The sequence below is a fragment of the Malaclemys terrapin genome, chromosome 16, assembly GCF_027887155.1.
Source record: "Malaclemys terrapin pileata isolate rMalTer1 chromosome 16, rMalTer1.hap1, whole genome shotgun sequence".
Classification (NCBI taxonomy): domain Eukaryota; kingdom Metazoa; phylum Chordata; order Testudines; family Emydidae; genus Malaclemys; species Malaclemys terrapin.
Genome location: NC_071520.1, coordinates 23,696,135 through 23,709,317, shown reverse-complemented (window position 1 = coordinate 23,709,317; position 13,183 = coordinate 23,696,135). Strand labels below are relative to the sequence as shown.

General features: G+C 43.5%; 1 protein-coding gene across 2 annotated transcripts in view; it reads left to right on the top strand.

The window, feature by feature from the left end:
* Nucleotides 1–13,183, top strand: part of LOC128824953 (transmembrane protein 132B-like) — a 367,758-nt gene that overhangs the window by 299,623 nt on the left and 54,952 nt on the right. For both annotated transcript variants that reach the window (XM_054006929.1, XM_054006928.1), the window contains one exon: nt 3,935–4,078. In XM_054006929.1, the coding sequence (XP_053862904.1) occupies nt 3,935–4,078 (144 nt within the window). The remainder of the gene's footprint in view (nt 1–3,934; nt 4,079–13,183) is intronic.

Sequence of the window (13,183 nt, the reverse complement as noted above, 5' to 3'; positions counted from 1 at the left end):
TTGTAATAGACCTTGTCTACATTGGCAGTGATGTGTAGAGTATGTATAGCTATACGCCACAGCGCTAGATGAACCACTACACTGATCTGTTGGCCAAGTACCTCCGCCACAGGTGAGGAATGCAGTTCTCAGCCCGGCGGAGCCGCTCGGCCAGGCTGTGAGCAATGAGCGTGTATTTCAGGGGAAGACACCGCGCTGTGCAGCACAGCTGTTTAAAGCCTAATTATTTGGGCTTTTCGTACCACTCTTGTGGGTTTCATAGAGTGGGTTCATTAATATCCACTACAGTCATTCCTCAATAATCCCTACTCTCAGTAACAATAGGGAGTGTTGGCAATCACAGCTTTATCATGACTTTTGACAAGTCTCCCATTCATATTTCCCCTCTCCCCCATTTGTCCAAAGCAATGAATTGTAAACATTTGCAGTAGATGCACATAGGATTTATTCATATTCAAATAAAGCCATTATCCTGGCCTGGAGTTTTGGTAGTTTTCTACTCTTCCTCTAGAGTATTTCTCTCCGTAGTGCCATCTAATCAGGTTTAGGTTTTAATTAAACAGCTGTCATTTGCTTCCTAGTTCTGTTGCGACCTGATGTTGTATTAAATTTTAATTTAGCCTAGGCTGGATAAGAAGTAGATTCCTTCAGACAACAAAGAAACACTATTAGCAGGTTACAGTTGTAATTAAGAAAAGCTCTGCTGAAGTGCTAATGCATTCAGGTACAGAGAAGGAATTAGAGATAAACACTTATATAATTATTATTCAGAGCAGAGCAGGCAATATGAATATGCAGCTCCCACCTGAGTTAATAGAATTCCATTTTTGTATGCTATCTATCCTTTTTTTTTAAAAAGCCTGAATACAGAAGCCAGACTAGGGTACTTACCATTTTACATCTGGGACGTTTTAGTCTCTGTGGTTAAAATCCTCAGGTGGTGAATCTTGGCATAGTATCATCAACTTCAGTGGAGTTCTGCCAATTTATGCCAGCTGACCTGTAAATCAGTGTTATTACCCTTCTGTAGATTTTCAGGCACTGTCAGTAATAACCACTATAGACATGTTAAATTCAGGAAATGGTTTGTCTCTAACAAGCCCTACTACAGAGATATAAAAGATACCTACTTGAGTCTTGCTGAAATGTTGTTACTTGTCAAAGATCCATTTTAAAAATATAACATATATATCTATATCTTATGGACAGGCAATTAGTTCAGTTCAGACTTCACACTCTTTCTCACAGAGGAAATATATGTTTGGAGTCTGCAAATAGTTAGCTCGGAAAAAGGTCTTAAGACAGTCTACTCTAGTTGCATAACACTGGATCTAAGCATTTGAGATATTGATTTTATATCATAACTTTTCCTCCCAGTGAAGTTTATTTTTGTGATGCAGCAACCGCTAATCAGCACGGCGAGTTTCTCAACATGCTGAGAGGAGCACAGGGCAACACTTTATGTCAAGATCAAGCTAAAAGTATTTCAGAACATCCAAAAATAAACAGGCTAGTGATGTGTCAATTCTTAGACCTATTCTCTTGTCCTCAGCTTCCCAGTTCAAATGAAGTGTACAAAAGGAATAGAAATCCTTTTGTAATCTTTGCATTGACCTTCAGCAGTGCCAAAGATGATGTCAATGTAGCCGCTAATCGCCAATTGTTTTTTAAAATGAAGTTCATTGGGCCCAATTCTCCTCTTGCTTACACTGGTGTAAAGCAACTCCTGGTTACTGGTATAATAACTGGTGCAAAACTGACATACGTGAGATCAGCCAGGCCCATTAAAGCCTGCAAAGTCAATGGGAGTCTCTCCATTAACTTCAATGGGCTTTGGATCAGGCCCTGAGTGGAGAGTTATGTGGTTCATATTCCCCTCCCCACCGGAAAGAGTTCTTAAAAGTAGGATTATTCAGCTGTACTTGTGAATTATGTCTCTTGTGGGACGTATTTTTCTACCTGATCCTTTGAAGAAAAAAGTCCTCTATGGAAGAATGGCTTGGAAAATGGCATTGTGATAAAATGGTCCAGGTGAAATGCAACTTATCACAGGAGCATCACCTCTCCATTATGTATGTGTCATATGATATATTATGCTTGTATACATACAAGCATATTACTGTGTATGTATATGCGTGTGTATATATGTCTGACTGTATATGATTTGCAGGTTGCTCACCAATGGTTTTGGCATGGATGAAGCAGCCCGAATTTGACCCTATATGTCTTCTGCAATCTAAATTTTTTTCCCCCCAAGGTGATACATTGTGGTTCTCAGTCTTGCTCGATCTACAGTCCTTGTAAGGACTTGGCAGGGTTTTTGTTTTTTTCACTTCCGCTTCTGTCATCTATTTCTTTTACCCATGCTGTCCCTCCCTACTGGAAGACAGCTGGTTATAAATGAGACTGATCAACATAAATGAACATTAAAGAGTCATTTACTGCTCAAAACATCTGGTTTATGCCTTACCTAATGTAGAACAAAGAATGTATATTTATTTCTTGAGGCCTTATTCAGGACAGCACTTAAGCATATGCTTAAATCCCTTTGAAGTAAAAGCTTTGAGTTAAGCACATGCCTTAATACTGTTCCAAATACAGATGGACTCAAGCACGTGCTTACAGGCTTTCTTGGAATCTCATTGATGGCAAAGCACTAGTATACTTTGTTCGTTAGCTAGCATTGGTGTTTAGTACTTCATTTAATTCAAGCTACTTTTTGTAAAAGTTGCCCACTATTAATATTATATCTTAGCTGCAAGTACTTATTGGTCATCTTCTGAGGTCTGTAGCTTGTGGTGTACTCCCATTGTTTCTTGTTAATTTAGCTAGCCGACAGAAGGAAATGATAGTGAATCTACCTCACTGCCTATGCAAGACAGTGTCAGATTTCTCACTTAAATCCAGTTCTGTTTCCACCCAGGCTAATTATGGACTTTAAAGTTGGATTAGTTGGAAAGCTACAGTTGATAAACAAGAAATGATTTTATGGAAGTGATAAATAAAAAGCTAATGGATTTAAATCAATAAAAAAACTGAACCGCAAGGTGCTTCTAGAAACCAGAGACTGAACCCACACAAGCATTGGTCATGCAGTGCAGCATGATGGTCTGGCTCTGGTTGCAAGCGTTTCTTATTTGTAAACCACACCGAGCCTGTTGTGTAAAGTACCTTTTGGAGGTTCTACTCCTCCAATCTGCACAGCCACCTACGCAAACGGGGGACCACAGTAACAGCTCATTTGGGGTAATTAATCATGCTGCATCCACGCCAAGGTGTAGATGAAGGCTGTGTTAATGGAGTCATTAGCGTGCCGGCTCTGTGAATCCATCACAGGAGAAGATAAATATAGCTTGATGGCCAGTAAAATGTCTCCAGGTGGGATTTTGATGGGGAAAGATTTTAAAATTTGCATTTGGCATTCTGTTGTTCTTGGCGCCACATCTCTTTCTAATGTGACATGAAAATGAAGGTTTCACTCAAGCCTCCAAAGAAGGAAACCACTTAACAGGCACATCTTTTAAGGAGAATTTGGGAAGCAATGGGAAGGAGGTGGGAATCCTTTTATCATAACACTTGGTGTCCATATCTACAACCACCGACATAAGTTGGGAGGTAGGGATGGAAAGATTTGTGTAGCTCCATAAAGATTGTGACATATGACCCCGTCTTCTGCAAAGCATTAAGAAGAATGCAGAACAAACCTGATTTATTGCAGCATGCTGGCAATATCTACTGGTGTATTTATAATTTGCTATTTTGTATTAGCAAATTACTTTAGCAGTGCACCTAATTTTTAAAATTGCAAGTCAAGGATGAAGGTCAATAAGCATCGTGACTAATTTCCAACAACACCGGAAATGTCTACATTGTGCCCGGTGGTCATGCTTATTTAACGTGCATCCCCTTTTTGTGCATGTGTTTGTATGTGCAGGATACAGAAGTCCTTAACACGGCCATTCTGACAGGGAAGACGGTGTCTGTTCCGGTGAAAGTTGTTGCTGTGCACGAGGATGGTTCCGTGATCGACGTTTCAGAGTCCACTGAATGTAAATCAGCTGACGAAGATGTCATAAAGGTAAGGGGGCTAAACTAAGGTGTGCAAGGTGAAGAGATGGAGCTTCCCCTTTCTGCCCCCCCCCATTGTGCCCCTGAACAGAAGCCAACCACGATCCCTGTCCTTGTGCTCTCTGTGGCAATTCAGGCCCCCAACTTTGCAGTCATGGAGTCCCCCCAGAAATGATCCAGTGTCAGTGTTCAAAAGGGCATTGGATTTCTGGAGGTTGTGCAGGGATAGCCTGCTCCTTCTGTACTGTGGAACTTAGCGATGCAGGTGCTGTCTATGTGCCTAGCAGAGAGGACGGTGTGAATCCCTGGATTGGACAGTCTGAATGCATGAACACGGAAAGTGCAGGGCCCTCAATGGTGCTAAACCAACCAAAGGGGGGAGAATGGAATCATGGCCCTGCCTCGTTTTTTACTGGCTAGCAGATCAATGCTGCTGAGGGGGAAGCACGTGCTGTCTGGTGTTATACTTGGGAAGCATCATTCAGGGACCCTGGTTGCCATGCAGCCCTTCTGCACCCATTATTACATAAATAGTAAGAGTTGCTAGGATTGGTATATTGCCAGGTTGCTAATACACTCCTGACCTTTTTGACCTTGTTTTTCCAGTCCAAAGCTTCTCATAAGAAAGACATTGCACTCTACCAAATTCTGATGTGGCTTTGTGATGTGTATAAGAGTGACAAAATTAGATCAAAAGTGAAATACCGGTACTATTGAAGTCAATGGCAACATTCCAATTGACTTCAGTGGGGCCAAGATTTCACCACACGGACTTGAACTGAGTTCTCCAGGGATGAAAGACTACTTGCACTGATACATTAGGCCACCTGGTACACAAGAAAGCAGATTTTTTTTTTAATAATAACTTCTTTATAGTAAGATCTATGGCTTTTTAAACCACCTTGTCCCACCTACTGTAGCAAAAGCAGACTTTCCTTTCAAATGTAATAGGTTAAATTGGTTCCCTCTACATTAACACAAATCAATGGAGAGACAAAGCCATTGTAAATATGACCTTTTCAAGTCATTGATTGTATAACTTTGCCACTGTTGTTACCATATAAAACAAAGTCATACAAATTATTATTATTATTTATTATGTAGACATAAAGGTAGAGAAGCATTTTAACTGGAATTGCGTGTCTATTATGTCTGCTTTTTGTTTGTGGTGCATAAGCATCAGATCTGAGTAGGATTATCTTGCCTTTATTCTTACCTCTATGGAGTTTTCAAAGAGTAGTCTTGGAATGGTAGTTGTTTTTTTTGCCTGAGTCATGTGGACACAGCTGTTACGGAAGATAAGGCTCTACACTTACCTCTTCCGCAAACAGAGATCCTGTGATCCAAGAACTTTAATACTAACTACCTCTGTAGCCTTTGACCAAGAACATTCCTTGTGGTCTTCTTGATAGTAATTGTGTCTTCTCTAAATACGTTTCCAGATCTGACAGACCATATTTATATGTTCTCTGTAGATTGCTATTTGAAGCACCAAAGCCTGTGTCTTAGTATTTTAACTCATCAGTGTAACCTTTTTTGTAGATAAGACCATAGAGGTCTTAGTAGATAGCACATAGTTTGTCCGAGAATTTTTCATGCTATCTTAGGAAAACAAGAAAATGTATATCATCAACCTATAATTCATTTTGAAGTATATGTACATGGATTTTCACCAGATCCAAAAATTCACCCTCTCACCTTATTTTAAAAAACATGGAATGAGTTCATTATCAGCCATTGCATCTGGAATGTGGTAAACCAAATACATTCCAATTTATCTCCAAAGACAATAAAGGGGTGTGGGAGTTAAAGAACTTATTTTGTAACTTTACTGGTGAAATTTTAGGGTGTCTATTGTCAAACCAGAGAAGGTGTTTGTAGAGGTGTTACTAGAAAAGGAGGTGTTTTCATCAGTAGCTTGTAAATCTTGATAAAAATCATAAAAAAAAACAAAACATACTTTGGCATGCTGCATTTTATGAAGTGAGCAAATTCTCTTATGCCACGTGTGAAAAAAAGGAATTGTGCTGAAATGTGTACTGGACTCAACATGTGCTTAATTCAAATTCTCTACATAAGGTAATTGATTGAAGAAATACAGTGTTCTATTGTCAAGCCTGGAAGGATCTGAACCAAATCATACTACATCACCCTCATCATCAAATTCAACACAATATTTTAGCAACAAACAATTTTTCCTGACTGCAGCTTCCTTAATTATGCTATCAGTTGAGGCTTTCACGTTCCCAGACCAATGCTAGCCGTCTTTGTGCACATTTGTTCAGGTTTGCTTGTATTTTTTGTTTCCAGTATAGCCACTGAAATAAAATCACATTTCCTTTTTGCTTTCAACCCATTTTCCTCGAAGTCTTTACCAGAGGAAACATGAATGAATATCTCCACGTGTGACCCAGCTTGATTTTCAAAGGCGCACAGTACTCCTCTATAAATTTCACTATTATTCTTTTGCTATGTACCATGATGCTGTTCTTATCTGATTAGTGGCTCTGTTATTTATCACTTCACAATTAATTCAGGTTTCAGAGGGGTAGCCGTGTTAGCCCACGAAAGCTTATGTCCAAATAAATTTGGTAGTCTCTAAGGTGCCACAAGGACTCCTTGTTGTTTTCACAGTGAATTGTTGCGCTTGTAATCTCAAGAACTGAGGTGGGTTTTTTTTTTTTCCACTTCAGAAAACCAGATACAGGTCTGTAAGACAGTGCTCATGGACTTACCTTTTGTATTAGTAAAGTTTCTACTAGTTCTAGAATTTTCTGTGGTTAGAGAAGATTGGATTAAGTTAGACATAAAAAGGTCAGGAAAAGGACTTCCTCCCTAATAAAATTAACATCTGCAGCCAGGGCTGGTGCTTCCATTTAGCTGACCTAGGCAGTCGCCTAGGGCACCAGGATTTAGGAGGGAGGCATTTTGCTGCCTTTGGCGGCAATTCGGCGGCGGGGGGTCCTTCCACGCTCCAGGTCTCGGCGGCAATTCTGCGGCGGGTCCTTCACTCGCTCTGGGACCCGCCGCCGAAGTGCCCCGAAGACCGGGAGTGTGAAAGGACCCCCCACCACAGAATTGCTGACGACGACCGGGAGCGCGGAAGGACCCCCGCCTAGGGCGCCAAGAACCCTGGTGCCGCTCCTGTCTGCAGCCTATAGGGAGGTGTTACATTTCAAAACACTGCCTGTTTAAAATCCAGCTAGTTCAAGCAGCAGCCCTCCATATGGGTACGCTGTCAAAGCTGGGCATGAAGTTGTTCTGGTTCCTGAATTTAAAAGGTCCACTGGAGCCGGCAACTAAAGAAGGCTTGACATGACCTCTAAGAAAAGAGACAAGCTTTCCAGTTGCAGTGGTGAATTTATACACATTGTGAAAGCGAGGCTCCTGCCCTTTGACTGCTTTTCTTGTCTTTTTTTCAAAATAGTTCTTCTGCCTGAGAATAAAACTCAAGGGCCTGATCCTAGGCTTATTCAAGTCAATGGGAGACTTTTCTATTGACTTGACTGGGATTTGGATCAGGCCCTAGAACAGTAGATCAAATCCAGCACCAGTGTACACCCTGTATTATCCCATCTGCGCCCGAGACTGAACAGGGTGTAAATCGGTGCTTAATTTAGTCTGCTGTGTGAAATTTTCTGGCATCAGATTGATAATTGATAGAAGAGACGCTCACCTGGGACTCTGCCTTTTGGCTAGTAGAACAGGTAGACCATTAAATTAATAATTATATAATTAACCAAAGGCAAGAAGTCTGATTCTCATTTATGCTAAGGCCACTTTACCTCACCATAGTCATGTAAAGGCGCTTAAAAGTGAGAGTAATTTAATTTTTTTTGGATAAATTCAGTTATTCAAGTAGCTGAAGTCGAACTATCTTAGTTCGAACTTACTGCGGGTCCACACGCGGCAGGCAGGCTCCCCCGTCGACTCCGTGTACTCCTTTCGTGGAGCAGGAGTACTGGAGTCGACGGCGAGCACTTCCGGGATCGATTTCTCGTGTCTAGACAAGACGCAATAAATCGATCCCAGAAGATCAATTGCTTACTGCTGGACCTGGAGGTAAGTATAGACGTACCCTTAGCACTGACACAGGGATTAGCTATCTATTTCAGAAAGAACATGTAGCTGCCCCCTTTGATAAGCACCTTTTGTAAAGTCCATATTGATTTCACTTCCAGATGTGTTTCCATGTGCTGTACAGAGTTAAACCCTCTCATAAAAGTTGTCAGCTGGCTTGGATGTAATTTACTAATTTTGTGCTTTTTTACACCATTAATTCCATCCTGTATTGTTCCTTCCTAATTGCAGAGATGTCATAGTCTGTTGGCCAGAACCAAGAGCATTGCATTCTTAACCTTTTATTTCTCTTTAGTAGCTTATGATTTAGTAGATTGTTAATGAGACAATCCTTTTTGCTCATTTCTATCCTTGCTCTGAATTACAGTGATGTAATTCCACTGAATTCAATTAAACCACTCTGGATTTACATGGATTAAATGAGCATAACCTGGCCACTTACTATATATGTGTGTTACCAAGTATGTATACATTTACAGCTACCTAGATACCATGTTGACTGGGTGCAGTATAAATACATAGGGCCCAGATCCACAAAGGTACTTAGGTGCCTTAAGGCCTGGTCCACACTAACCCCCCACTTCGAACTAAGATACGCAACTTCAGCTACGTTATTCACGTAGATGAAGTCGAAGTATCTTAGTTCGAATTTACCGCGGGTCCACACGCGGCATGCAGGCTCCCCTGTCGACTCCGCGTACTCCTCTCGCCGAGCAGGAGTACCGGCGTTGACGGCGAGCACTTCCGGGATCGATCCAGGATTGATTTATTGCGTCTAGATAAGACGCGATAAATCGAACCCAGAAGATCGATTGCTTACCGCCGGACCCGGAGGTAAGTATAGACATACCTTAAGTCTTTGAGTTTAGGTGTCTAAATCTCAGTTTTGGCTCCACTGTGATCCACAAAACTCCCGCTGAATCCTGTGGCACCTAAACTCACTAGTGACTATAATTTCTGCCTTTGGACACGCACACGGTTACGTCTCTCTTGAAGCATTCAGTTGCCTAAGTCGAGTGCAGGGCCTGATCTGGTAAGTGTGCTCAGGGAGCTACCTATTGCCCACCTTATGACTGTTAGCCCAGTGGCTGAATACTTGTCCTGGAGGTGGGAAACCCAAGTTCAGTTTCTCCCACCAGAGGGGGAGAAAGAATTTGAACAGGGGTATCCTGACTCTGGAGAATGCTGTAACCACTGAGCTATGCATATTCTCATGTGGGACTCCCTCAGTCTCTCCTGTGGAAGCTGTTCTACAGTGGATAAAGAATGAAAGAGTGATTGTAACAGGGGGACTGGACCCCGGTTCCCCCACCTCCCAAGTGGGGGCCCTAACCCCTGGACATTCTCACTGCCTCTTTCTTTCTCTCTGGCTGAATGTGACAGTGGAACAGTCATTGGGCCAAATTCATCTGTGCTATAATTCCATTTGTTTCAGTAGAGTTAAACCACCGAGGAATATAGCCCAGTTTTTCTTTACTGAATGGACTCTCAACTGCACTTACTAGATTCACCGGGCCTGATTCAGATCTCACACCCGTGTAATGCCACTGATATCAGCACAATTACTCATGATACACCCTGTACTTAGGATCAGGCTCCTTCTGCCTAGTCAGAAGCATATATTGAAAACACCGGTGTCATAACATCCTGAGGACTGTGAGAGAATGCATGTCCCTTGTTAGCTTGCCAGGGGAAAGCACTCTAATGCATTATTCCTCATTTTCTGGTAATATGCTGCCTAATTATGATGAAGGTCAAATTCAAACCATTTCTGCCCACTGCTTTAGTACCGCAAACCTTATCTTGAATCCTCCATACTAATGTTATTGTATAATTAATGTATAATTAATGTTAAAACAATAGAAGACCTAATTTCCCCTCCTCTCCCCGCACTACTTTCTGTCTAGCAGTAGCTAACAGGGCTTCATTTCTTTATCTGATATTGTAACGAGCAGTAAAGCTGGTGGTTGACATAGATTGAAACATGACGAGGGTGGGGGAGAAACCTTATAGGAGAGCAGGGGGCTCACGCTTACTCCTCCCCTCCCTGCTAGCCTGTCCTTAAGGCCTATGTCAAGATAAGGGATACATCTGGGAATGAGCCTTTCTGGAACAGGAATAAGTGTAAACACCATTTCCGGTTCTGTGTTTTACAGCACCTAGTACAATGGGGTCCTGGTCCATGACTAACCCTCCTCCCCTCCCTCCCCCCAGTTCGACTGCAGTACAACTAAATTGTAATGTCTGGATGGGCTGGGCTAACCGCCTAGGCTTATGTTTTCAAACCTGAGTCACTACAGTTATGCTCTGGAACATGACTACTGTGATTTTCAGAGGTGGGGAGACCATGGGCGCTTGGGGCATCTGAAAATCCAGGCTCCCAAATTCTGAAAATGATGGCCCTAGTGCTAAAGGCCTGAGGGGACTATTTAAATACATTCAGCCTCTCTGTTACCTACATGGTAGGTAGTCCTTTCAAGTGTCCAAGCGCAGAATGGCAACCCTGCATTAACGCTGATGAAGGGGTATGCAATCCCCACTCCCTCCCCCCCCCCCGTCCCCTCGTTCTACACTCAGAGCCAGGTGGCTGAGGCCCTTTCAGGATAGTAATTTTTCAGTGACATGCCAAGCACATGTATGACAGCTGCCATAGCAGTGATTGAAACGGGGACCTCTGGAGCTAAAAACATGAAGTGCTACCGCTTGAGCTAATGCTCCCTAGCTGGGCCTGTAACAGGGCTTGTCTACACTTCCCGCCAGATTGGTGGGCAGCGATTGATCCAGCAGGGGTCAATTTATAATTGACCACTGAGTGCTCTGCCGTCGACTCCGGTACTCCACCAGAACGAGAAGTGCAAGCGGAGAGCGTCAGCTGTCGACTTACTGCAGTGAAGACACTGTGGTAAGTAGATCTAAGTACATCGACTTCAGCTACGCTATTCAGGTAGCTGAAGTTGCGTAACTTAGATTGACCCCAGGTGCTGGTGTAGACAAGCCCACAGATTCATGTTCTCTGTGGATCAGCCACATTAAGGGGGTTTTAATTTTTTTTCAATTAGTTTTTAATTTCTTTGTTACAGAATTAAGAGTCTTTGTCCCAGTTCCACAAAGGTAGTCCAGGCTCCAAGCTTCCAATTATTGCAGTGTTTGCAGAGATGTTGTAGCTGTGTTAATCCCAGGATATGGGAGACACAAGTTGGGTGAAGTAATATTGTTTATTGGACCAGCTGCTCTGCTGGTGAAAGAGACAAACTCTTGAGCTACACAGAGCTACTTCAGGCCCAAAGAGCTCTGTGTAGCTTGAAAGCTTGTCTCTTTCACCAGCCACAGGCACCGACTTTCCAATGTGCTGGGGCGTGCTCGATCCTCAGGCCCTGCCCCCACTCTACTCATTCCCCCACGGCCCCACCCTCACCTGCCTCTTCCCACCCCTGCCCCGCTTCCACCCTGCCTCTCCCTGAGCTTGCTCCGCCCCCTCTCCTGAGCGCACCTTCCCCTCCCTCCCAGAGCCTCCTGAATGCCGCGAAACAGCTGATCGCAGGCAGCAGGCACGGGCAGGGAGGTGGAGGCACCGATCTGCAGGTCCTGCTGGTGGGTGGGAGGAGCTGGGGGGTGGGGGGAAGCTGATGGGGGGCTGCCGGTGGGTGCTCTGCACCCATAATTTTTTCCCTGTGCGTGCTCCAGCCCCGGAGCACCCACAGAGTCAGCGCCTATGTCACCAGCAGAAATCAGTCCAACAAAAGATGTTTATTTCACCCACCTTGTCTCTCTCTATTGATTTCAGCGGAAGTTAGGAGCCTAAATAGCTTTGTGGATCACATACTCACAGGGATAGCTCAGTGGTTTGAGCATTAGCCTGCTAAACCCAGGGTTGTGAGTTCAATCCTTGAGGGGGCCACTTGGGGATCTGGGGCAAAATCAGTACTTGGTCCTGCTAGTGAAGGCAGGGGGCTGGACTCGATGACCTTTCAAGGTCCCTTCCAGTTCTAGGAGATGGGATATCTGGCCTCTTGTGCCTGATTCTCCTCCTCCTTGTGCCCATTTACCCCAATATCTCTCCTGTGATTTCACTGATGTGCCGCCGGGCAAGAGGCAGAAGAACCAGGGCCAATGTTTTCACTGGGGAAATGTACCAGATTATTCAAACGGGGTTGAAACTTACTCAGCTGACCTCTGTTTAAACTCACCTGATTACAAGAAGGGTCCCGGATACTCGAGCTTGGTCTGCACTGCCTGGGAACAAGCTTGGAATTAATCTTGAATTTGGGGGGAAATTTCCGCAGAGCGAACAAAGCCTGAGTGTCTCAGTCCAGGTTAGGGAGAGAAGCTGCTGCCTGAAGTTGTTAAGATACAATTCTTTTGCCAGGAGCTCCAAAAATAGAGCTGGCGGCATTCATGATTTGCAGGCTTTGCTGTTGCTTTGTCATTAAAATCTCTGATCAAGGGTGTAACTCACTGTAAATAACATGGACCAGGAATATGAAGGCTAATCTTATCTATCAATCTGTCATTTCTATAGTGTCTGTCACCAGAGCTTTAGTCAGTGCCCAGTCATTTCCCTCAAGGAAATAGTTCATCCCAGGAGCCCCAACCCTTTCTGGAAGCAATGGAAATACTCAGATGCCAGCTTGGTTGATGGATTTACCTTGGTAGCAATTGGTTTATTACAGCATGCCTTTAGCCAGGTTTTTTTTTAAAGTCAGTTACTTTAGTGCTGTTGAAAGATTCAGGACAGACAGAACAGGAGATGCCAACACTATCTCTTCATGGAAAAGATGGTCATGAGCACCATCTTTTCCTGAAACTGCCTCAGCCAATGGGCGTGAGATGGTTCCATTTAGTGGGTTCAGACCCAAGGTCCAGTCAGCCTTTTTCAGTGCAGGCCAAAAAGGCACTAATTGGTGCCACTGGACCAGTATCACCAAGCCGTAGGATGGAAAATACTTAGTCATAGGGCCAGAGAAAATGAGAGAATGACTCTGTAGCCCAGTGCTTAAGGCATTCCCCTGCGACCTAGGAGACCCAAATTTAAGTC